Here is a 24,336-nt window from a genome sequence, read left to right as displayed (position 1 = left end):
ATGAGCCCTTAGGGGAAGCCACCCCGGCCTCGCTCGACCCCCGCCCTCGGCCGCACTGGTGGGGCGGGCTCCGTGCAGATCCACCTGCCCTTCGGTTTCTCGCCTTATGAGAGCATTTCGGATCACTGCCCTCTGCTTGCTTCCTCCAGGCTTTCCAAGGCTTTCCCGTGGGCTGTGGCGGGCTGTGGTCCTGGGTCGTAGCCCCAAAGGCAGCTCCGCGACTGCTTTAAGCCAGTCCTGGAGGCGGTGTCCCTGGATGAGGAGGGGAGGCCCCAGGTCATGCTGCTCCCTCCCAGCATGCTCTGACACGGAGAGGGCAAGAACAGAAACTTTCCTCCTTCGCCCCAGGGCTTCTGACCGTCTAGAGTTGGACGGCGCTGACTATGAAGAGGAGCCAACGATGAGGTTTACTTTGGTGAAAAAAATTTTTTTCTTTCTAAAAAAATTTTAACATTGATTTTTAGAGAGAGAGGAAGAGAGGAAGGCGGGAAAGGGGGAGAACGAGAGAACAAAAGAGAGAAAGAGAGAGCATCATTTGTTGTGCCACTTAGTTGTGCACTCATTGGGCACTTCCTGTATGTGCTCTAACAGGGATCAAACCGCTACCTCAGCATGCAGGGACAACGCTCTAACCAACTGAGCTATCTGGCCAGTGCCTGGTGAAAAATTTTCTCACTCTTTACACAAAAGAAGCAGCTACAAAACTATAAGAAAGAAAGAGAGAGGGAGAGAGAGAGAGAGAGAGAGAGAGAGAGAGAGAGAGAAAGAGCAGCTACAGGGCAGACCACTGTTTACTCTGATGAATCCCTGGGGTAGCCCTCCTGAGGCCCCAAAATGGTGTCAGGGCTGGACAAAGGGAATCCCCCCTTGCAAGCCCACTTTCTCCTACTCTTGTCTTCAGGATGGGCCCAAGACCCTTGTCGCTCAATCCCCTCCCTGCCTAGACATCCAAGTGCTCAAGACAGCCCTCTGGGGTCAGAGGACACCTGACCAGGCCTGCCTGACATGAGTAGACATGAAGCGGTAGCACCTTATATTCAGGGAGCATGCGTCTGGCTGAGGGGCCGCTCTGTCCTGGGCAGGGAGGTGAGGAAGGGTTGTTGACATCTGTGCTGTGAACCCTGGGCTTCCTAAGTGCTGTCTCACCTTGGGAATGGAGCGACTCGACTGGCTGCAGTGCTCACTGAGTTATTGATCCCCAGCTCTGGATGGCCAGGGAGTACCACCCACCCATACAGGACCCCACCCCACCCCCAACCTCACTAGTTCCTAGTCAACCCCCAAAATTCCTGGTCAGCACCAGATCTCAAGGCCTCCACTAGAGACTGAAGCCAAGGTCAGACACCCACCACCCAGGTCCAGCACACTTCTTTACCTGGCCTGGAAGGGCCCAGATCCCAACACCAGGCCTCTGCATCTTTTTTTTTCTTTTCTTCCCTCCCTCCCTTCTTTCCTTCTTCCTCCTTTTTGAGAGAGAGTGAAACACAGGAAGGGAGAGAGAGGATAAGAAACATCAAATCACAGTTGCCACCATTTTTGTTGTGCACTGATTGCTTCTCCTCTGTGCCCTGACCAGTGACTCTGCCCTGACGAGCCCACACTCAGATCTGGCTAGCCATCCCAGCGTTGTGGGTCAACACTCTATCCACTGCACCACCCTGGTCAGGTCAGGCCTCTGCATCTTGTTGGGACCCTGAGCAGAGTCTTTGGGCCGCTGCATCTAGCTTGGAGATGAAGGTTTGGAAAGGGACCCTTTCTGGCCCTGCCTCTGGCTCCTCCATTCCGGCCTCAGCTTCCTGGGGGACTCAGGATCTCCAGGGAGCAGAAAGTGATGGTGTCCCCACCCTGAACTCCCTGGAGCATAGGCCAGCTTGCTCACATCGGTTCCAAAGGAAATCTGAGGCAACTGCTGATGCTCTGCCTGAGAGGTACGGGCGCTGTGGTGGGCAGTAACAGTGAGGAGGGGTGGAGGTGGGGGTCTATGAGATGCATGTGGGAGTTATGTGGCAGCACCCTGTGGGCGGACAAGCATTGCTTTCCACATTTTGATATCACAGAAATTAGAGTCAACACTGCCTCTGCACATACACAGAGGTGCCTTGTTCGGGTCACGGGGATCAACATTCTGGGCATTAAGGTCGCCTCCGGAAGGGGGCGCGCAGCTGCGGTAGGCGACGATCGCCACCTGCCGGCCACCTGGGGTACTGCCACCCCAGGCTACAACTTGGGCGGCGGCATCTTCAGTCCCTGGGTCAGTTCCCTTTGATCCTTCTCCCTTTCAGAAATGTCTCTGAGGGTTCTTGCCTTTAAAACAATACACATAGCCTGACCTGTGGTGGCCCAGTGGATAAAGCATTGACCTTGAATGCTGATGTCGCTGGTTGAAAACTCCAGGATTGCCCAGTGAAGGCACATAGAAGATGCAACTTACAAGTTGATGCTTCCCGCTCTCTTTCCTCTCTCTAAAATAATAATAATAAAAATATATGTACATAAATATCTTATTTTTAAAAAGCTTCCCATTTTTAAACTTTTTTTCCTGTCCTTTTCATGGCTCATTTTCTCTTTACCTTGCCAACCTGTGTTGCTTCAGCCTTTTGTTTGTTCGTTGCAGATACTCTCTCCCAGCTTCTGGCCTCTGGCATTGCCTGTAATAATAGTTCAGCCTGGCAAAAACGCTTTCCTTTGTACTTTTCCCTCCTGGATTTTGGGTCGTGTTTAGTAAATCTTCCCAGTTTTGAGGCTAAAAGGGGATTGTCTTTTGGGTCCTCAGTACTTTGGGGGTTTTATTTATACTGCATCTAATTTTGGTCACCTAGGGAAGTGCTTTAAGACACAAATTCGGGACTCAACATTATTATTATTAATTATTATCATTGTTATTATTAGAGGAAGGAAGGGAGAGAGAAACATTGATTTGCTGTTCCACTTATTTAGGCATTCATTGGTTGATTCTTTTATGTGCCCTGACCAGGGATTAAACCTGCAACCTCGGTGTGTCCGGATGACGCTCTAACCAACTGACCTACCTGGCCAGAGCCTCAAATTCATTACTAAACAGTTCCCCATCTCCTCGAGGATGTGTAAGGCGGCCTGAACCCCAAAGATATGGCATACAGTGTCTCTGCCCCCCCTTCATCCCTTTTATTGTTCCGGTCCCAGAGACACATTCCAGGAGGAGTGAGTGAGCCTCAAGCCTGAACAGAGCTCTGCTGTTTCTACCAGAGTTCCTCTTATTGCTGAATTCACTCTATCCCTGCTTCTCCCTATTGTATGCAATTCTGCCACAGTGACTGCCAGTGCACCCTGCCCAGCTAGCTAGATCCTGGTAGCTGGAGATCTGCTCCTGCCGGCCTCTTTTTCCTCTTAGGATAAGGAGGTGGGGCAGTGAATCAGGACCTGAGCTATAGCTGCTCTAAGAGCTGCAACTGGGGCCTGCAGGCCCTGCTGGGCTTTCCTGTTCTGCTGCCTTCTCAATGCTTTTTTTTTCTTTTTCTGGCTCTGAAACTGGTGTAATTTTTTTTTTTTAGCTCTGTCCTTTTTTTTTTTTTTTTTTTTTTACAGGGAGAGAGAGAGAGTCAGAGAGAAGGATAGACAGGAATGCAGAGAGATGAGAAGCATCAATCATTAGTTTTTCGTGAGACCTTAGTTGTTCATTGATTGCTTTCTCATATGTGCCTTGACCGTGGGCCTTCTGCAGACCAAGTAACCCCTTGCTCGAGCCAGCGACCTTGGGTACAAGCTGGTGAGCTTTTGCTCAAACCAGATGAGCCCGCGCTCAAGCTGGCGAACTTGGAGTCTCGAACCTGGGTCCTCGGCATCCCAGTCCAACGCTCTATCCACTGTGCCACTGCCTGGTCAGGCAGCTCTGTCCTTTTCATTAACCAAATCACCGGTTGCTTTTCTTGCTTCTGATCATGATGACTGGTTTTGCTCTTTATAAATCAGTTCATTTGTTTGTGACCCCATCTGTTGGTTGCTTTTTCCCCATAGGTTTGTCACGTAACAGCTGCTGTTCTTTTTGTTGGTGCTGTGATCACTCCTCATTGGTGTCAGAGGACCCCATGCCCATCTCTCCTGCCACCTTCACAGCTTCCTGGTTCATAACCACCCAGTTCTGAGTGCTGTGAAGGCCACCAGTGCCAGGACGGTGCATCTTTGGTTACTAATAAACGTCTTCATTTGTGACCGCCAGTAGAATTTCAGTCACAAGCATTTTGTCAGCAACACCCTTTGATTCTGTTTCTCTTCTTCAGCCATCTCGGGCTCGGTTTACTTTAGCTGAGGAACCAGAGATAGCCTTCGGGTGACCTTCCCACTGCTTGCAGTTGTCAACCCATGGTCTTTGGCACCCATTCAACACCAACAGGAATCCTCAACTTGCGGTGAAGAAGAGAACTTGATTTAGTGCAAACAGCTTGATGGTAATACATCTTGGCAGTGAGAACAGCAGTGCTGGGGAACAGCTCCACAGTTTCCCAGGGTGGGTGCTGTGAGAACAGCACAGACATGAGGCTGCCCCTGGGCCAAGTCCCTCTTCAGCTAGGCAGCTCTGCTCCACTATGGTCTATGTGAGACTGTTCCACTCTACCTGCTCAGGAGGGGCATTTGCAGCTTCAGCCGGGGAAAGGTGGTAAGTAGTCTTCAGTGTCAAGTGTGTTCCCAGAACCTGAGGGTGGCTGGCTTATAGACAGAAGTCCCTGCCCCTGGTCCCTGATTCGTCAGAATAGAGCCACTCTGATTGGTCAGAGCTGCTCCATCTGGATGGAAAGCTTCAGTATTATTGGTTGAAATAGGACTCCAGCTGGATAGAGCAGTAGGTTAGAGCAGGGATAGTCAACCTTTTTATACCTACCGCCCACTTTTGTATCTCTGTTAGTAGTAAAATTTTCTAACCGCCCACCAGTTCCACAGTAATGGTGATTTATAAGTAAGGAAGTAACTTAACTTTATAAAATTTATAAATCAGAGTTACAGCAAGTTAAAGCACATAATAATAATTACTTACCAAGTACTTTATGTCGGATTTTCACTAAGTTTGGCAGAATAAATCTTTATAAAACTTACTATAGCCTGACCTGTGGTGGCGCAGTGGATAAAGCATCAACCTGGAAATGCTGAGGTCGCCGGTTCAAAAAACCCTGGGCTTGCCTGGTCAAGGCACATATGGGAGTTGATGCTTCCAGCTCCTCCCCCCTTCTCTCTCTCTGTTTCTCTCTCTCCCTCTCTCTCTCCTCTCCAAAAATGAATAAATAAAATTAAAAAAAAAAAAAAAAAAAAACTTACTATAGTTAAAATCTATCTTTTTATTTATACTTTGGTTGCTCCACTACCACCCACCATGAAAGCTGGAACGCCCACTAGTGGGCGGTAGGGGCCAGGTGGACTGCCACTGGGTAGAGCATCCTCCCAAAGCACAGGAGTCGCCAGTTTGACCCCCGGTCAGGACACATACAGGAACAGATCAATGTGTATGTGTCTCTCTCTCCCTTCCTCTTTCTCTAAAATCAATTTAAAAATGAAATAGGACTCCAGGAACTTCTGTATAAGGAGATGGCTCAGAAGCAGGCAGGTTAGCGCAGAGGCTTCTCCCTGAAGTGACAGTTAACCACCAGGAGTCCTTAGTCATCACAGTCCCACATTCTCGGGTGATCTTCCTCATTCTTGTCAGGTTTACTTCTCCTGCTTCAGCATCTTCTGCAGCCTTCTTTTCTTTGTTGGACAATGTGAGCATTGTAGTTCCATCCTTTGCTATCCTGAAGCTTCTCTCTGGTCAATAAAAGTTTGAGTCAACCTGGATCCTCCTGGTGCTCAAACGACTTGCATCCATTGTTGCTGGTTCAGGGGCCACTGTCCCGCTGATCCTGCATCCTGACTTTCTATCTCAGAGGTTCACCTTCTGCTTAACATTTATGCTAATGCAGACTACAACTTGGAATCATAGCAGCAAGATTACTTATATCCCACTCTGGTTCCAGAACCCCACAGCCTCCGCCTGTCCCGTTAAATCTCTCCAAACACTTAAATGCTTCCACATCTTCACAAACAAGATCCAATTTAAGTCAGTCCTGATACTGTCTACCTGGAGATATAGTGTCAGATCCCACAGCTTAAGGGCTTGAGTTCTAGAAGACTGACACCCCCCCGTGCACACACACATACACATTTTAGATTCCATTGCAAGTCTAATTGTCACCTGTGTTTCTGATCAGCTGGCTGTCAATTGGAGGTTCCTATAACTCCCTCCTTAGGTCTGGTTGATTTGCTAGAGTGGCTCACAGAGCTCAGAAAAAATTTTACTTAGTAGATTACCAGTTTATTATACTAGGACATAATTTAGGAACAGTCATATGGAAAAGATGCACAGGGGTAGGTATAGGAAAGGGACACAGCACTCTCCATGTTTCCACATGCTCACCAACCCAACAGGTCTCCATACCCCATCTTTTTTGTTTATTTTATGGAAACTTCATTATATAGGCATGATTGATTAAATTATTGGCCATTGGTGATTGAACTAAATCTCTAGCTCTTCTCCCCTCCATGCAGGTCAGATGAAGCTGAGAGTTCCAACCCTCTAATTATACAGTTAGTTCCCCTGACAATCAGCCCAGTCCTTAAAAGTTAAAAAAAAAAAACCCTTCTTGCCCTGGCCAGTTGGCTCAGTGGTAGGGCGTTGGCCTGGTGTGCAGGAGTCCTGGGTTCGATTCCCGACCAGGGCACACAGGAGAAGCGCCCATCTGCTTCTCCACCCCTCCCTCTCTGTCTCTTCCCCTCCGGCAGCCAAGGCTCCACTGGAGCAAAGTTGCCCCGGGCGCTGCGGACGGCTCTATGGCCTCTGCCTCAGGCGCTAGAATGGCTCTGGTTGCAACAGAGCAACGCCCCAGATGGGCAGAGCATCGCCTCCTCATGGGCATGCCAGGTGGATCCCAGTTGGGCGCATGCGGGAGTCTGTCTGCCTCTCCGTTTCCAACTTCAGATAAAATACAAAACAAAAAAACCCCACCTTTTTATTCTCAGTCCGGGTAGGTCAGTGGATAAAGTGTTGACCCAGCATGCCAGAGGTTGCTGGTTCAACCCCTGGTCAGGGCACATAGTACACAACTAAAGTGAAACAAGGAGTTAATGCTTGTCTTTCTCTCCCCCTCTGGCACCCCAAAGCAATGATAAAATGTGTTTTCTTTTTCTTTCTTTCTTTTTTTTTTGACAGAGACAGAGAGTCAGAGAGAGGGACAGATAGGCACAGACAGACAGGAAGAGAGATAAGAAGCATCAATTCTTCATTGCAGCACCTTAGTTGTTCAAGATCGCTTTCTCATGTGTGCCTTGACTGGGGGGCTACAGCAGAGTGAGTGACCCCTTGCTCAAGCCAGCAACCCTGCACTCAAGCTGGCGACCTCAGGGTTTTGAACCTGGCTCCTCCACATCCCAGTCTCGTGCTCCATCCACCGTGCCACTATCTGGTCAGGCTGAAAAAACCATTTTTTAAAAAAGCCACCTTATTAACACAAATTGTGATTAAAAGTGGCTTGTTATGAATATCAAAATAACCTTTAAGACTCTTTTCATTTGAGATATTCAAGAGTATTCGGAGCTCTTGTGCAGCCTTAGGAGCTTAAAGCAAAAACAGACAACATAAAAAAAAACCTATGGCTTCAAAAATTTTGAAGGAAAAATATTTCCAACCTAGAATTGAATTCCCTACCAAACTATCAATCAGAGAGTAGAATAAATGCATTTCAGACATGGACACTTCCCAGGAAGCTACTTGAGGGCTTACTTCAGCAAAATGAGTAAACCAAGAAGGGGTACAGCACAGATCTCAGGAAACAGGGACTCCAACACAGAAGAAAAGCAAAGAGTCACAAGGATGAGCACAGAGAAAAGCTCAAAATGGGACAGCTGTGCCTGGGCTTCTGGGCCCTGACCAGTTGGCTCAGAGGTAGAGTGTTGACCCAGCATCTGGATGTCCCAGGTTCTATTCCCAGTCAGGGCACACAGGAGGTGCCCTTGTGCTCTTCCACCCCTCCACCTCTCACTTCTCTCTTCTTCCCTCCTGCAGCCATGGTTTGATTGGAGGAGTTGGCACTGGGCATTGAGGATGGTTCCAGGGTCTCCACTTCAGGCGCTAAAAATGGCTCCAGTTGCAACCAGGCAAGGGCCCCAGATGGGCAGAGCATCGCCCCCTAGTTGGCTTGCTGGGTGTATCCCCGTCGGGGCACATGTGGGAGCCTCTCTGCCTCCCCTCCTCTCACTAAATAAAAATAAGTAAATAGTCAGTCTGGATTAGAACAAGAAAACAGACTGTTCTGGCAGAGAGGTTTCCAGGATTAAATAGAAAGTCTGAGCCTTTGGAAAATGTTATCAATAGGCATGTAGCAAAGATGTTAGAACCTTAGGAAAAATTACCTATGGGTTAATAAAACTGTAGGCATAAGAAAAATACTAAGAAAAGAAAAAAATACTATTAAGGGTCTGACCTGCGGTGGCACAGTGGATAAAGCGTCCACCTGGAATACTAAGGTCGCCGGTTTGAAACCCTGGGCTTGCCCAGTCAAGGCACATAGGGGAGTTGATGCTTCCTGCTCCTCCCCTCTCCCTTCTCTCTCTCTCTCCGTTCTAAAATGAATAAATAAAATATTTTTAAAAATACTAGTATTAACTCCAGAGAATAAAGAAAATACTGTGCAAGAATGGAGGCAAGGTTTTATGCAAAAACAGGGAGCAGCGAGCAGTCATGAAAACAAATCCAGAAAGTCGTCATAAGCCTAGCGGGTCACGCGGCCATTGGGGCAGGGAGGGGCGGAGTTGTTTGTAGACCAAGTTCTCATTGACCTTATCTGGAAATCCACAGAAATGTCGAAATACAGAAACAATTGGCAGCCTCTGATTTAGAACCATGCAGGTTCCTGTCACAGGAAAAGCGACCAAAGTTAAAAGTATCTGCCTCTGCGGAGCACACAAGGGATGGCGATTTCACTGCGTTCCCCCGTTCTGCGTGAATTAAAACTGCGTACTGGCGTAAACTTAGATTTTAAAACACATGACGTCAAAAGAGTTGGCTGTGACCACGGCCCATCTCTGCGTCGCAGAGGCCTCGCCAATGACGCTGCGGGACTGAAGCCCAGGCCCCGCAGCGTCCGTCTCCTCGGCGACGCATCTCGAACCCGAGAGCGCCACGTAGGGTAAGGCTTTAGCAACGTGCCCCGCCCACGTACGCACGCACGCACGCACGTCCGGCTCAGGCCCCGCCCCAGAGAGGAGGGGTATGGCTCCCGGTCCTACGTGCTGTCTGGATTGGACGGATATTCAGGCTCTGGCCGCCCGGTGCCGGGGCGGGGAGGGGGAGGGGGGTCGCCGCGCGTGCTTGGCCCTCCTTGATCCGAGGGCGTCAGTGTCTCCGCGCGCACCCGAGAAGGACCCGGCCCCTTCCTTCCGGGCACACGCTGCTCAGCCCTTGCCTCTGGTGTGGGTACAGGCCCGTGAGGCCGCTGCGCCGCCGCCCGCAGCCCTCTGACGACGTGCACGCGCCCTGCATCGGCAGCAGCGCAGAACCAAGTTCGAGCCCCCGCTCTCCCCGGGGAGACAGGTCTTCCCCATCGTTGCGGGGGCGAAGTGCCTTCCATCACGCGCGCCCACCCCGCGGCGGCTCCCCCTGCAGCCGCCTGCGTCAGCGCCGCCGTGGGGCCTCCTGGGAGTTGTGCTTCAGGCCCGCCCCCCGCTCCCTGCGTCTCGGCTGCGGACTACAACTCCCGGCTGGCCCTGAGGCGGCCCCAGGAGCCCGAGCGCTGGGGGCTTCGCAGCCTCCGCCGGTGGGTTCCCGCGCGGCGGCTGGGGCCGCCCAACTGGCCGGTGCCGAGCAGCCGAGGGTCCGTCTGGTTGGCTGGCTCACCGGCCCGGCGCTCCTCAGACCCCCCGAAATCCCCGCGCCGAGCGGGCGGGACGCAAACTCCTGGGCAAGTGTAGGGGTCGACCGTGGCACCGCGGCCGGGGCAGGGGTCTGGCACCTCCCGGGGACCTACGCGTCTTCCCCAGGGAGGGGGATGGAATGACACGGGACGGGGCGGCCGGGCGGTCCCGGAGAGGGAGGTGAGGGTCAGCTATGGGGTGGACGCCCGGCCCTGCCTTGTCCAATCCGTCCGGCCCGGCGCCCCTGCGCTCCCCGCGACCGGCGCTCGTGGCCGGGTCGCAGCGCGGGGCCCTGACGTCTGCAGGGCTCGAGCCGGAGGCGGACTCGTGGGGCAGCCATGGATGTTGTTGGCGCTGGCCTGGGAATGGGCATGTAGACAGCGGGCAGCCCCAAGAGCAGACAGGCGAGCCCTGCCCGCGCGGTCCAGTCGGGGGTGCTAACTGTGCGTCTCCTCGCAGCCACAGGGTCGGGCTTGCGCTGAAGCTCACTCAGTGCCGGTGCCCAGGTCTCCAGGCATCACTCAGGGCTGCAGCCCAACTGGCTCCAAGCGGGCAGCGGGGGGACTGGACGGCCAGACAGGTGAGCTCTTGATGGGCTTGCGCGTGGTAGGTTAGATTCGGCGCTCCCGCCCTGTGGGTTCATTGTGTGTGTGTGTGCGTGTGTGCGTGTGTGTGTGTGTGTGTTGACAAATAATTCTGCTTCTCCCTCTCTGAGTTCAGAACCAATTGAAGAACTAAGCAGAGGTGCCAGACTTCTGGTGGGCACCAGCAGGGCTGGGGACCAGGCAGTGTAAGCTTGTGGAAGCCCTGGCAAACCTGGTCCTTCCTGGCAGGTCCCCTCTCGTCATTCCCTTGTGGTTCGAATGTCCTGATGCCAGCTACTATCAGCCCGGTGCAGGCGCCTGAGGGCTTATATCTGGGTGGTGATCATCCTGCACTTCCTTTGGGCCGTCCCCCATCAGCTCTGTACTGGGCCAAGTTGGGTTTCTTCAGCTGTCTCAGGGCTTCACCTGTCACCCCTCCACCCCCATCCATGTCCTAGCCAGAGCTGCCACATGACAGGAGCCTGTGGATTGTCCACACCCGGTGTTGATTCCAGCAGCCGCCGCCGCAGCAGCAGGCACTCAGAGTGCAGGGGGAGCAGTGGCTGCCTCTGTCGCCCCCAGTCTGTTTCACACAACTTGATTCTTCTGAATAAAGGCATTTTGCCAACTTCCTAGCCAAATGTGATTTAATCTTGATGGCTTTTAAGTTCTTCCAATAAAATATTCACAAATAGCGGAACAGCCTTACATATACAGTTCTAGTGTGTGGTTTGTAAAGAGCTCTGTCCCCCTACCCCCACCCCATCCCGGCCCTCAAGGCTGGCAGCTGCTTGGGAGGCGGGAAACAGTGCAGCCAACAGAACAGACCCACGGCCACTTGTTTGGTTGAGGTAAATGCTGGAAGTGTGAAACTGCCTTTTTAAACCATTTTTCCCCAGACTTGCTGACTGGCTACCTGTTTGGTTTGCTGTGTGGTCTGTGTCGGCAATGGCTGCTGGTTTCCAACAGGAAATCTTGGTGGCCGAGCAAATTTGTGACCCAGGAAATAGAACCTAAATGTCTGGGATGCTGGCGTGAGGCTGGTGTGTGTTCTAAGGTAAGTTCTGACTTTGCTAAAGCACGTCTGTTGCACAAAGTGCTGACGCCCTGGCAGCCTTGGAGTGAGGAGGTTTGGGTGCTAGTTAGGGGCCTGGCCTGGGGACCCCGGAAGAGTACAGTGCTTCTGGCAAAGGAATGCAAAGAACTCTTTGGGTGAATTTCCCACTGGAATGACGGTTCCCTTCCTAGCCCCTTCCTGGCCCTCATTATGGGCCATTCCTCACTTGCCACCCCCTCTGCCCACGCCCTTGTGGGACCCCCTCAGGCGAGGCACTGAGCTTTGAAACCATGACCTGATGTTACTTGGAGCCCAACCAATCATGTGCTAGGCCTTAGAAATGACAGCAACAGAGACAAGGCGGGGAGGTGGGTGGAGGGAAGTGGAGAGGCCTGGAAACCCACCTGGCTTGCCTCATGAGGATCCTAGGATGTTGTGCCAAGGTGCTTCTGAGGCCTGGGAGCCGGGTGCCTCATCACTGTGGCAAATACGGAGGAAGGGGCAGCAGGCAGGCGTCATGGAGGCCTTGCCCAGGCTCCAGATGATGCCATGTTGGACAGAGGTGCGGAAGCAGAGAGGGCAGACCCCAGAACCTTCAGGGATGGGGTATGGAGGAGAGGTGACAGGGAGGCTCCCAGACTGGGAGTGGCCCCAGAGAGGGACAGTCCTCTGTTCTCCACTATCTTTCTCAAGGGGTATTGGTCTGTGTGAGAGAAGTGATGGGTGGGAGGGGGTTCAGGGTTCAGTGTGCCCCACATGGGGGGTGTCCCATGTCAGCTGGTGGGCTCCTGGGAGGGTGATGGTTTGCTGGCTGGGGCTGGAGGAGAGCTGCCTGTCTTGTGCTAGAAACACTAAGTGTGAAGACAACAGGTACTGGCCAGAGGTGCTCTGATGACCCTACCCTGCTGCCCCACATGCAGACATCACTGACTGAGGCCTGGTCCTGATTTCCCACAGACACTGCCAGGCACCGCAACCTCACTCTCCATACTCTGCCCACCCGAGTACAGGGCCATACTTGCTCTCCGGCTTGGGGTGTCTCCCCTGCCCCATATCTTTTTGGAAATGGCCCTGCAGGACATGGCCAGTGGAGCCATAGGCCAGTAGCTGGACAGGTATGGTGGCTGGCCAAGCTCACAGAGCCATGTCACTCTTTTTGTGACCATGGCACTAACTAATGGTACTTGGGCCCTTTTCTGCCTGAGTTATTTATTTACTTATTTATTTTGGGGGTGAGAGGAGAGGAGATAGTGAGGCAGACTTCCACATGCGCCCTAACTAGGATCCACCTGGCAACCCTATCTGGGCCAATGCTCAAATACTGAGCTATTTTTAGTGCCTAAGGCCAATGCTTGGACCAACCAAGCTATCCTCAGTGCCTGGGGCCATGCTTGAACCAATTGAGCCATTGGCTGTGGGAGGGGAAGAGAGAGAGAAGGGGTCTAAGAGAAAGGGGAAGAGAAGCAGATGATCTCTTTTCCTGACGGGGAATCAAACCAGGGATGTCCTTCCACTGGGCTGAAGCTGTACCCACCGAGCCAACTGGCCAGCTGCCTGAGTTCTCTCTTTCGGTGTGGGGACAGTTTCTGGGCTCTGCAGTTGAGGTTCCCTTGCTAGCAGGGATCTTCAGTCTGGGCCGTGTGTTCATACTTGTCTGTGGCTGCCAGGAAGGAGGTCGCTCTGGCCAACTGCAGATCAACAGGTGTGTGTGGGCATGGAGGTGAGTGTGTGCGGGGCTGGCAGAGGTCTGTAGCCTGTTGAGGTGTGGGATGGGACCTGTGCCCTGAGATGGCAGCAGGCCACCCCCAGGCTGTGCTGCTCAGCCTGAGTCAGATGAATGTAGCAGCTGCTGAAGGGGAGGCACCAGACAGGATGCTGAGGCCACATTGTGAGTGGCCCTGCCATATCTGAGTGCCCAGGTGGCAGCCCACAGGACCTCTCCCCTCGTCTGGGGCTTGTTGGCACAGTCAAGGCATTCTTACATGGTCATTCTTTTTTTTTTTTTTTTGCATTTTTCTGAAGCTGGAAACAGGGAGAGACAGTCAGACAGACTCCCGCATGCGCCCGACCGGGATCCACCCGGCACGCCCACCAGGGGCGATGCTCTGCCCATCCTGGGGGTCACCATGTTGCGACCAGAGCCACTCTAGCGCCTGAGGCAGAGGCCACAGAGCCATCCCCAGCGCCTGGGCCATCTTTGCTCCAGTGGAGCCTTGGCTGCGGGAGGGGAAGAGAGAGACAGAGAGGAAGGCGCGGCGGAGGGGTGGAGAAGCAAATGGGCGCTTCTCCTGTGTGCCCTGGCCGGGAATTGAACCCAGGTCCTCCGCACGCTAGGCCGACGCTCTACCGCTGAGCCAACCGGCCAGGGCACATGGTCATTCTTGACGTGGGCACTTTTGCTATGGCAGGCTGGGCATGGTTGTGCTCTGTGGAAGGACCTAGAAGCCCCTGTTTCTGGAGACTGCTGTGGCCTTGGGCCTCAGCGCTCACCCTTGCAGACTACAGAGGGGAGGGCAGGACAGACTGCAGTAGAGGGGGTGGTATGGCCCCAGAGGTGAGGCTGTCCAGGTCAATCCGCAGAATAGTTTCTCTGAAGAAAGGCTCCTAATTAATTAGCCATTGAGTGAAAGGTTCATCCTTTTCAAAATGTCTACCTGTTTGTAGAAGCCCCAGAAGTCTGGTCAGGGGGAGGAAGGAACCATCACAGGGACCCTACCCGGGAGGAAGGTGAATTTGTAGAACATGTTGGCTAAGCGGCTTGCATCTCTGAGATTATATGGGGTCATTCGCTTGGCCCTTCAGGCTGGGCACGGACTGAGAACCCTGTCTACCATGTGCTGGATGTAGGCCTCAGAGGTGGATGGGGCAGAGGGTGGACATCAGATAACCTTGGGACTCAGGCCCCTGCCACTGTGTGGAGCAGGAGCTAAGGGCCAAAGCCTGGGTCTTCTCCTTGCTGCTCATCTGCAGCCTCAGCTGGCCAAGGTGTTTCCTGAGCTGGCCAAGGCCTGGGATGCCGAGTGTTAGGGCTTGGGGTGTGGCAAGGCCCAGGACCCTGGCATAGGGCCCAGGTTGAGGGGTCATGTGGCTTTCCTGTCTGGGCTGGCCTTAGGGCCCAGTGGCTATATACAGGGCACGGGGTCCTGACAGGAGCCGGCAGCAGCCCAACTGACTGCCTCTAGGCTGCATGTCAACCAGCCTCAGGGTCTCCCTCTGGCCTCCCACAAGCTGTGCAGTCAGACTGCTGGGGTCACACCCAGCCCTGCCTTGGGTTGGGCAGTGCCCAGCACATCTTCCCCATGGCAGAGTCCTCATGGCTACAAGAGGTCCTGCTCCGTTCCACAGGCACAATCTCCAAAAATGGAGTGGGGACTGCCGCCTTACCTTCTAGGGGTCCCTCAGCTCTCTACTTCAAGTCCTGCTGATTTTCCCTCTTAACTCTCTCAAGTCCATTTGTGTTTTTTTTTTTTTGTTTTTTTTTGGTTTTTTTTTTGTATTTTTCTGAAGCTGGAAACGGGGAGAGACAGTCAGACAGACTCCCGCATGCGCCCGACCGGGATCCACCCGGCATGCCCACCAGATGGGCTCTGCCCATCTGGGGTGTCGCTCTGTTGCAGCCAGAGCCATTCTAGCGCCTGAGGCAGAGATCATAGAGCCATCCCAGCGCCCGGGGCCAACTTTGCTGCAATGGAGCCTTGGCTGTGGGAGGAGGAGAGAGAGACAGAGAGGAAGGAGAGAGGGAGGGGTGGAGAAGCAGATGGGCGCTTCTCCTGTGTGCCCTGGCCGGGAATCGAACCCGGGACTCCACGCCAGGCCGACACTCTACCACTGAGCCAACCAGCCAGGGCCCATTCGTGTTTCTAAAGAGACTTTCTGTTACATATTTTTTAAGATTTTATTTATTGATTTTAGAGAGAAAGGCAAGGGGTAGGAGCGGGAAGCATCAACTCACAGTTGCTTCTCATATGTGCTTTAACCCGGGTTTTGAAATGGCGACCTCAGCATTCTAGGTCGACGTTTTATCCACTATGCCACCCTAGGTCAGGCAATCTAAGGAAGCTTTATTGAAGAATCACTTAATGAGGGAGACACAGGTCATACGTGATCCCCATTTGCTGCGTGAACAGGTATGTTTCTGAGCCAGGAAATAATAGTTCCCTGGTCCCAGAGTGGCCATGGCCACTTCTGCCACTGTCTCCCTGATTCCTAACACCTGGGATTTGCTTATCCCATTTGTGACCTTTCCATTAAATGGAATCGGTTTTGGGCACATGGCTGCTTCCCTTCAACATGTGTTGAGGTTCACCTCCCAATTGCTGCTGTGGAAGTGGGGCTGGTTCCTGCTCCCTTAGGGGCTAAACCACCCAGTTCCTCCTGGAGGACATGGGGGAGGGTGCTGTATACACAGCTAGGGCGGCCGGGCAGTGGTTCTCCAGAGAAGGCCCCAGCAGTGGGACCAGTGACCTGGTGGCACTGTCCACCGCCCTCCGGGGCTGTGGGTGGTATCACACAGGCGAGCAGCATCTCGGTGACCGACACTGTGTGGTGTAGTTGGAGGGCCCTAGTCCAGTGTTCTGCCTGTTTTCTGTGGGGTGTTGGCTCTGTCCATTGCATTCTGCGCCCTTTACACATAGCAGGTAGCAGTCCCTTGCGGGATGTGTGGACTGCACACAGGTCCTGTCGGTGTCCCCACCTTTTCAGTCTCAGTGGTGTCTGGGTGAGCAGCCATCCTGAGGTCGAGCACTGCTCACATTTCAATCAGCCGCACCCTCTCTCCTTCTGTCAGCTTTGCTGTCTGACCTTTGCTGCCTGGGAGCCAAGTCCACTCATTCTTAAACACACACCCAGAACTGGACCTACTAGTGGGCACTTGCCGAGGGGACATTCCCTGCCAGGTTTGTCCCCTGGGTTCCTGGGATCCACTTTCCTCTCATGGGGCCTGCTTCTCACTCCTCCAGCTCACCGCGGGGCTGAGTTTCAGAGCAGCTGGAGGGGCCTTTCCAGAGGTGTCTACCCACCTTAAGGACTCAAGGACAGTGCATCTCTGCCTCAGGGCTGTGCTCCCATGCTGCTGCCTGGAGGCCACGTGGGCTTCTGTGGTCTCTAGTGCGCATGCTCACCACGCTTGTCCCCGCCCAGCTCTCCCGGGTGGGTGTCCATTCCATTCGCTCTGGCAGCCCTGCTGTGGCCTAAGGGTGCCTTCTGCCTGCAGGTCCCTGAGCAGCGCCGCCTACCATGGACCCGGACCCTCAGGCAGGCGTACAGGTGGGCATGCGTGTGGTGCGTGGCGTGGACTGGAAGTGGGGCCAGCAGGACCGCGGCGAGGGCGGCGTGGGCACGGTGGTGGAGCTTGGCCGCAACGGCAGCCCCTCGACCCCTGACCGGACGGTGGTTGTGCAGTGGGATCACGGCACCCGCACCAACTATCGCGCGGGCTACCAGGGCGCACACGACTTGCTGCTCTATGACAACGCCCAGATTGGTGCGTGCGTGGGGCTGGCCGGGGGGAGGGTGTGGCGCGTCCACCCCCCTCTGACCCTGCCCCGCCCCCAGGCGTGCGGCACCCCAACATCATCTGTGATTGCTGCAAGAAGCATGGGCTCCGAGGCATGCGCTGGAAGTGCCGTGTCTGTGTGGATTATGACCTGTGCACGCAGTGTTACCTGAACAACAAACACGATCTCACTCACGCCTTCGAACGCTACGAGACGGCCCACTCGCGCCCGTGAGTCCCGCTGCCCCTGCAGCTATGGCTGACACAGTGTGGGCGTGACCCACAGGGACCTGACAAGTACCTCGGACACCTAACCAGGCGTTGGCTCTGGAGGACTGGAGTTGCCTCCCTACTAACTATTCCCCAGGGGCAGGTTAAGGCCTGCCTGAGCCATTTCCTTGAAGAGTGAGTGGCCATGGTCAGGGTCACTGCAGGGGCCTGGGTTTTGACATCTGCCCCCACCCTCTGTGGAAAGCAGCCATGTCCACTGAGCAGGCCTGCAGGGGGCAGCACTGTGGAGTCTCTTTTGTTCTTGTACCGCCCCCAGAGCCACGTTTGACTTCCCAGTGGGGCACTAAGGGTGGCTTGTGGCCTGTGTGGCCATTCAGCCAGCATGTGTGGTGTGCTGAACTTAGGGGACAGCCCTAAGAGAGGGTGTCCAGCTCTTTGGAAAGGAGGTGTGGAATGGCCGTACACACAGGCAACACTGTGAGGGCCTGCCCAGTGTACCCTCCCAGCCCGGCATCAGGGAGGGTCCCCTGGAAGAACACAGTCAGCAGACTCCAGACTTAGAGTGTAGAGAGCACTGACCTGCTGGGTCAGCTGTCCTGGGCCCTGGATGTGGAGGAACAAGGCTGGGCAGGGAAAGGGACTGCCATTCTGCATGGCCCAGGACCCACTCTCTTGCAGGGTCATGCTGAGTCCCCGCCAGGGCCTCCCAAGGATCCCACTGAGGGGCATCTTCCAGGGGGCAAAGGTGGTGCGGGGCCCCGACTGGGAGTGGGGCTCGCAGGACGGTGAGTGGAGGACCAGGGTGGGCAGGTGGAGGCTGGGCTGGCGCTGGTGGTGGCTTTACCTCCTGGCCCACACTCAGCCTGCTGATGGGGCCACTGTCTCTCCAGGAGGGGAAGGGAAGCTGGGCCGTGTAGTGGACATTCGTGGATGGGACGTGGAGACAGGCCGGAGTGTGGCCAGTGTAACGTGGGCCGATGGCACCACCAATGTGTACCGTGTGGGTCACAAGGGCAAGGTGGACCTCAAGTGTGTGGTTGAGGCGGCTGGTGGCTTCTACTACAAGGAGCACCTCCCAAGGCTTGGTAAGGGCCGCCCAGCTGCCATCCTGCCCTGGAGGAACCCGGGGCGGTGCTGGGCTGGGGCTGGGCTGGCCTGTGAGGTCTCTGAGGGGAGGGCAGGGAGGTTAAGGAGGGGTGCCGCCTGAGCTTGGCCTGCTGCCCACCTCCAGGCAAGCCAGCAGAGCTGCAGCGCAGGGTGAGTGCTGATGGCCAGCCCTTCCAGCACGGGGACAAAGTTAAGTGTCTGCTGGACACAGACGTCCTGAGGGAGATGCAGGAAGGCCATGGCGGGTGGAACCCCAGGATGGCGGAGGTGAGCTGCCCTGCCCATTAGCCCTGTGCCCTCCCCTCCCCACATCCTGTGGACTCCCCAGCCACAGCCTTCACGACCCGCCACAGTGTATTGGACAGATGGGCACCGTGCACCGCATCACAGACCGTGGGGACGTGCGTGTGCAGTTCAGCCACGAGACCCGCTGGACCTTCCACCCTGGGGCTCTCACCAAGGTGCATGGGGGGTGGGCTGAGCCCCATCCACTGGCTTCTGCACCCCCTCCATGGACCGTCTCAGCTCTGCAGGAGGGCAGGACCTGGCAGGGTCCCGGGGTGGGGGGCGTTCCGGGTGTGAAGGGATCCAGGAGGTTGAGGCCCTGTGAGCCGTGACTGGCTGGCCAGGCAGACCGGGCACTAGCATCTCTCCTGAGGGCAAATGGAAGCCACCACAGCTTTATGGGTGGGAGGCCACAGGGTTGGCTTACTTTCTAAAATGCTCCCCGTGGGTGCTGCATGGGAAGCACATGGGAGTGGTGATGGGTTGTGGGACGGACCAGGGAGACAGCCCAGGGTCATGGGTTGGGCAGAGGCATTTGGAAAGCAGGATGTCACAGGTGGGAAATGGAGGAGGTGAGAAGTTGATGGGCAGCTGGGAGGGGGTTACATCCACAGACAGAGGTCCTGGGAAGGGGAGGGCTCTTGTGATGGGATGTGCCATCACTCAGCTCAGGATCTGGAGTCCAGGACTCCTGGGGGTCTAAAGAAGGGTGTATGTACGTGGGGTCATAAGACAGGTGGTTTGTAGAGCAAGTCCTGTGCAGGTTAGGGCACAGGTATGGGGGAAGTTACCAGGAAAGGTTTGGGGGGAGGGGAGGGGAGAGGGCCCTTGATACCCACAACCATGATGTTTTGTTCCTGCTGGGGCAACACCCCCAGGCCCTTCTAGTTTGGCCTCGGCCATGCTGCCTGCTCCCCCACCTGTGTGCTCGGGCTTCACACTAGCCCAGAGCTGGCTTCCGTCTTGTGGGTCGGTTGCCTCTGCCTCTGTAACCGTCACCCCCATGACTGGAGCTGAGCAACCCAGGGCTACCCTGGTCACCTGCAGCCCTCATCCAGCCAGACCCTCTGGTTGTGCTTTTATTCAGGGGCTAGGGTCAAGTTCAGACCTGCCTGTCCTGTAGAACTTGATGGGGGTGCCTCCTGCTCCATGACCATGGCAGCCACACTGGCCTGGGTGCTCCCTCATAGGCCCCTCTCTCATTCAGCACAACTCCTTCTGGGTGGGCGATGTGGTGCGAGTCATCGACGACCTTGACATGGTGAAGCGGCTGCAGGCTGGGCACGGCGAGTGGACAGATGACATGGCGCCTGTGAGACCCTCACCCCTCCCTCCACCCCCACCTTCCTCATGCTCAGGGAGACTGGCCTGTGACCCCTCCCTCCTCTCCTCAGGCCCTGGGCCAAGTTGGGAAAGTGGTGAAGGTTTTTGGAGATGGGAACCTGCGTGTGGCAGTCGGCGGTCAGCTGTGGACCTTCAGCCCATCCTGCCTGGTGGCCTATCGGCCTGAGGAGGATGCCAACCTGGACGTGGCTGAGCGTGCCAGGGAAAACAAAAGTGCGAGCACCCGGCAACAGCGGCCTGTGGGAGGTGGGACTGTCCCTGGCCAGTGCTTAACCTCAGTCCCCCACCCCAGGCTCCCTGAGCGTTGTCCTAGACAAACTTCGAGCCCAGAAGAGTGACCTGGAACACCCAGGGAGGCTGGTGGTGGAGGTGGCCCTAGGCAACACAGGCCGGGCTCTGGACCTGCTGCGGAGACACCCTGAGCAGGCACGCTCCTGAAATCCCAGCCCTTGTCCCTACACCTGCCCAGCCCCAGGAAGTGGGCAGAGGGCTAGGAACTAACCTGCTGGTGGTCTCGGCAGGTGGATACCAAGAACCAGGGCAGGACTGCCCTGCAGGTGGCTGCCTACTTAGGCCAGATGGAGGTGGTGCGTGTGCTGCTGCAGGCCCGGGCAGACGTGGACCTGGTAGATGACGAGGGCAACACCCCTCTGCACTATGCAGCCCTAGGGTGAGGCCTGAGTGGGCTCGGTGGGTGTTGGGCCTGCAGTTGTGCCAGTGGGCACAGCACCCTTCCACTTCTTCTCCCATCAGGAACCAGCCTGAGGCTGCTCGCATGCTCCTGAGTGCGGGGTGCCGGGCCAACGTCCTTAACAGTGTCCGGAGCGCAGCACTGCATGTGGCTGTGCAGAGGGGCTTCCTGGAGCTGGTGAAGGTCCTGTGTGAGCTGGGTTGTGATGTCAACCTGCCAGTGAGTGCTGGGTCCCCTGGCCCTATCCCTGGGGTGCAGGAGACCTGCCACCGAATGACCACTGACTCACCACTGACAGGATGCCCATGCTAACACGCCCCTGCACTGTGCCATTTCTGTGGGTGCTGGTGCCAGTGGCATCGTGGAGGTTCTCACCGAAGTGCCTGGCATTGACGTCACCGCTACCAACAGCCAAGGCTTCACCTTGCTGCATCATGCGTCCCTCAAAGGCCACACGCTGTGAGTTTGAGGTGGTTAGGTAGCCAGGAGCTGGGCTCCTGCCATGCTGCTGGACCAGTCTGGGGGACGCTCCCAACACTAGACACATCTCCCTGCTCCCGCAGAGCTGTCAGGAGGATTCTGGCTTGGGCACGGCAGCTGGTGGATGCCAAGAAGGAGGATGGCTTCACAGCACTGCACCTCGCCACCCTCAACAACCACCGGGAGGTGGCTCAGATTCTCATCCGAGAGGTGTGGACACAGGGTCTCTCACTGACCCTGGGACTGGGAGTCAGAGCCCCCTGGGTTCCCTGGGCTGATCCTGTGCCCACTCCTTCCCCAGGGCCGCTGTGACGTGAATGTCCGAAACCGTAAGCTCCAGTCCGCACTGCACCTGGCTGTGCAGCAGGCCCATGTAGGGCTGGTGCCGCTGCTGGTGGATGCTGGCTGCAGTGTTAATGCTGAAGACGAGGAGGGGGACACGGCCCTGCACGTGGCACTGCAGCGCCATCAGCTGCTGCCCCTGGCTGCTGATGGGGCCGGGGGGGACCCGGGGCCTTTGCAGCTCCTGTCCAGGGTGAGGAAGTGTGGATCTGGGTGCTGGAGAGGTGGGCTGTGGCAGCTGGCTGCAGGCTCCAGGCAGGACCTGAGTGACTACCCACCAACACTGAGGGTGACCCCTAGGAGCCAGGCCCTCTGGGGGATGGGGAAGCCCTGGGACTGCAGTTTGCAGGGTATCTTCCACCACCCCAGCATGGCCAGCAGCCTTGTAGTTCTGTGCTCCTAACCCACCTGGAAAAGGAGATGGGGGCGTGTCTCAGAACTCAGGCACTTTCCCTGCCTGCCTCCATTCCAGTGGCCTCAGAAAAAGGGGTGCCCATGCCTCTCTGCCTTAGACTTAAGGCAGTCAGTGCCAGTGGCTCGCTCAGGCCAGCGCACCTTTGTGAGTCCTGCTAGCCCTCACTGGTCTCTGTCTGCTGCCCAGCTGCAGGCCTCTGGCCTCCCAGCCAGCGTGGAGCTTACGGTGGGCGCGGCAGTCGCCTGTTTCCTGGCATTGGAGGGCGCTGACGTGAGCTACGCCAACCACCGAGGCCGGAGCCCGCTGGATTTGGTTGCTGAGGGCCGTGTGCTCAAAACCCTGCAGGGCTGTGCCCAGCGCTTCAGGTGAGCCCAGCGTGGTTGGGGGTGGCCCCCTGACCCCGGGCCCTTTTAAGCCCTTTCTTCCTCCAACTGCAGGGAGCGGCAGGTGGGCGGGGGTGCGGCCCCCGGGCCCAGGCTGGTGCTTAGCACCCCCAACACCGTGACGAACCTGCACGTGGCCACGCCATCGGGGCCCGAGGCTGCCGAATGCCTGGTGTGCTCTGAGCTGGCGCTGCTGGTGCTGTTCTCGCCGTGCCAGCACCGCACCGTGTGCGAGGGTGAGTGTGAGGTACCCGGGTCCTGAGGGGAGGGGAGGAGATGGGCGGCCCCGCCCAACCACACGCTACCTCCCGCAGAGTGCGCGCGCCGGATGAAGAAGTGCATCAGGTGCCAGGTAGTCATCAGCAGGAAGTTGCGGCCAGGTGGGTTGGGCGCGATGGGTGGGTTCAGTGCCGGCCTCCCACCCCTGCCCTGGATATCCCGCTCGCTTCTACCGTGGCCCGCACCTGACCGGATCCCTGCCGGCAGACGGCACAGAGGTGGCCAGCGCGGCCCCCGCCCCCGGCCCACCGCGGCAGCTGGTGGAGGAGCTACAGAGCCGTTACCGGCAGATGGAGGAGCGCATCACCTGCCCCATCTGCATCGACAGCCACATCCGCCTCGTGTTCCAGTGTGGCCATGGCGCCTGCGCGCCCTGCGGCGCCGCACTCAGCGCCTGCCCCATCTGCCGCCAGCCCATCCGCGACCGCATCCAGATATTCGTGTAGCCGCGCCCCTCTAGCTCCAGAGCCACGTCCCACCATCGCCCTCGCGAGTCTTCCCCCGCCCCGTGTTTTATAAAAAGATTCATGGACTTTGCCGCCTGGTGCCTGCTTGGGGAGGAGGGCGGGCGGGTCTCAGGCCCTCTCCCCGAGGACAGACGAGTCTCGTGGCTTTCTCCACCCGGAGTCCTGCCCAACCGCGACGTTCCCGCACCCAGGCAGCTTTGGCCTCTCCACCGCCGCGGGCCCCGCTGTGGGCCCCCTGCGCTGCGGACATACGCTCCGCCTTCTCCAGAAGCGTGCGTCCTGCCGTTCCTAGGGCTCATGGGTCCAGACTCCTCAGTCCGCCGCCTCGAAGCCAGAAACATCCTCCTGACACAAGCTGCCTCCCATGACCGTCGGCAACGCCTCCTCCCCCACCCGTCCTCTTTTTTCCTGGGCGGGCTGTGGGGACAGGCTCTGGGCTCTGGGGTCCTAGTTAAGTAGGGCGAAGGGGTGGTGCAGCGTTTGTTTTAGGCCAGGGGCAGGTATCAGGACCTAGGGAGAGGATAGGGCCAGGGTTGGGGGCAGCTTTGTTGGGCAAATATTTAGCTACGAAGAGGCGGGGCGCTGCCCCGGCTGGGCTCAGCGGCGGCGCTTTCCAAGAACCACCCGAAATGCTCTCCCGGAGCCCCGTGGCCGCTCGCCAGGCACTTGGCGCTGACCCCGCTGGCCTGGCGCGCCCCCTGTCCCTCTGGGCTCAAGGCCTGGATGGAGAATGGGGAGGGCCAGGGCCCCTTAGCATTTCTTCACCTGGTGCCTCTCGCCACTCTGCTGACACCCCTCCAGCACCCACCTCTCTCCCCTCCCCCCAGTCCACTCCGCCTCTGGATTCCCCTAACCCAGAGGCGCCCTCCCCAGTATCCCCGCCTGGCCGGACTCATCCCACCACAGCCTGTAGGCCGTCCCGTCGAGTCTTCCGGCCTCAGGACAACGGTCCCCCACCTTCCACCCAGGACCACTCCAGACTTGGGCCCTGCGCCTGGCTCCGCTGGGGAGAGAGCCAAGGCGGGGATTCCTGGCTCCTTACAGCCCTTGCTTCTGTGCCCTTTCCTCACGTCCCCCACGGGGTCCCCCCGCTGGCCTCCTCCAGCTCTTGGTGGGACCCCAGCAGGTCGCCCTCCCTCCTGGCGCCATCCCCAAGCCACCTACCCCGCCTCTCTTCCCCCTCAGCCGCCTGTACTCACTTGCCACGTCCCCTCCTGCTGCGTCCCCGCCCCTCTCGCGGGGACCCTGCCGGGCCAGCGCCGGCGGGG

The 24,336-nt window shown here is 56.7% G+C and overlaps 1 protein-coding gene across 1 annotated transcript; it reads left to right on the top strand.

Moving 5' to 3' along the window:
* Positions 1-8,697: 8,697 nt before the first annotated feature.
* MIB2 (MIB E3 ubiquitin protein ligase 2) lies at positions 8,698-23,134 on the top strand. The gene is made up of 21 exons (XM_066270696.1): positions 8,698-9,956; positions 10,369-10,489; positions 11,393-11,550; positions 16,763-17,032; positions 17,104-17,275; positions 17,954-18,060; positions 18,166-18,360; positions 18,507-18,649; positions 18,736-18,843; positions 19,875-19,979; positions 20,062-20,224; positions 20,304-20,437; positions 20,533-20,681; positions 20,765-20,921; positions 21,001-21,161; positions 21,266-21,392; positions 21,484-21,717; positions 22,126-22,304; positions 22,377-22,558; positions 22,637-22,702; positions 22,809-23,134. The coding sequence occupies exons 4-21, from the start codon at positions 16,786-16,788 to the stop codon at positions 23,045-23,047; spliced, it is 2,868 nt and encodes a 955-aa protein (XP_066126793.1). The 5' UTR covers positions 8,698-9,956; positions 10,369-10,489; positions 11,393-11,550; positions 16,763-16,785; the 3' UTR covers positions 23,048-23,134.
* Positions 23,135-24,336: the final 1,202 nt, after the last annotated feature.

This window comes from Saccopteryx bilineata, chromosome 3 (assembly GCF_036850765.1).
Source record: "Saccopteryx bilineata isolate mSacBil1 chromosome 3, mSacBil1_pri_phased_curated, whole genome shotgun sequence".
Lineage (NCBI taxonomy): Eukaryota > Metazoa > Chordata > Mammalia > Chiroptera > Emballonuridae > Saccopteryx > Saccopteryx bilineata.
This window is presented reverse-complemented; position numbering and strand designations above follow the sequence as displayed.

Bases quoted from the DNA above. Each gene is read 5' to 3' on its own strand.
- MIB2 (XM_066270696.1), top strand. From the start codon at position 16,786: ATGGACCCGGACCCTCAGGCAGGCGTACAGGTGGGCATGCGTGTGGTG. The intron at 17,033-17,103 runs GTGCGTGCGTGG...CCCCGCCCCCAG, and splicing joins CTATGACAACGCCCAGATTG to GCGTGCGGCACCCCAACATC. The intron at 19,980-20,061 runs GTGAGACCCTCA...TCCTCTCCTCAG, and splicing joins GGACAGATGACATGGCGCCT to GCCCTGGGCCAAGTTGGGAA.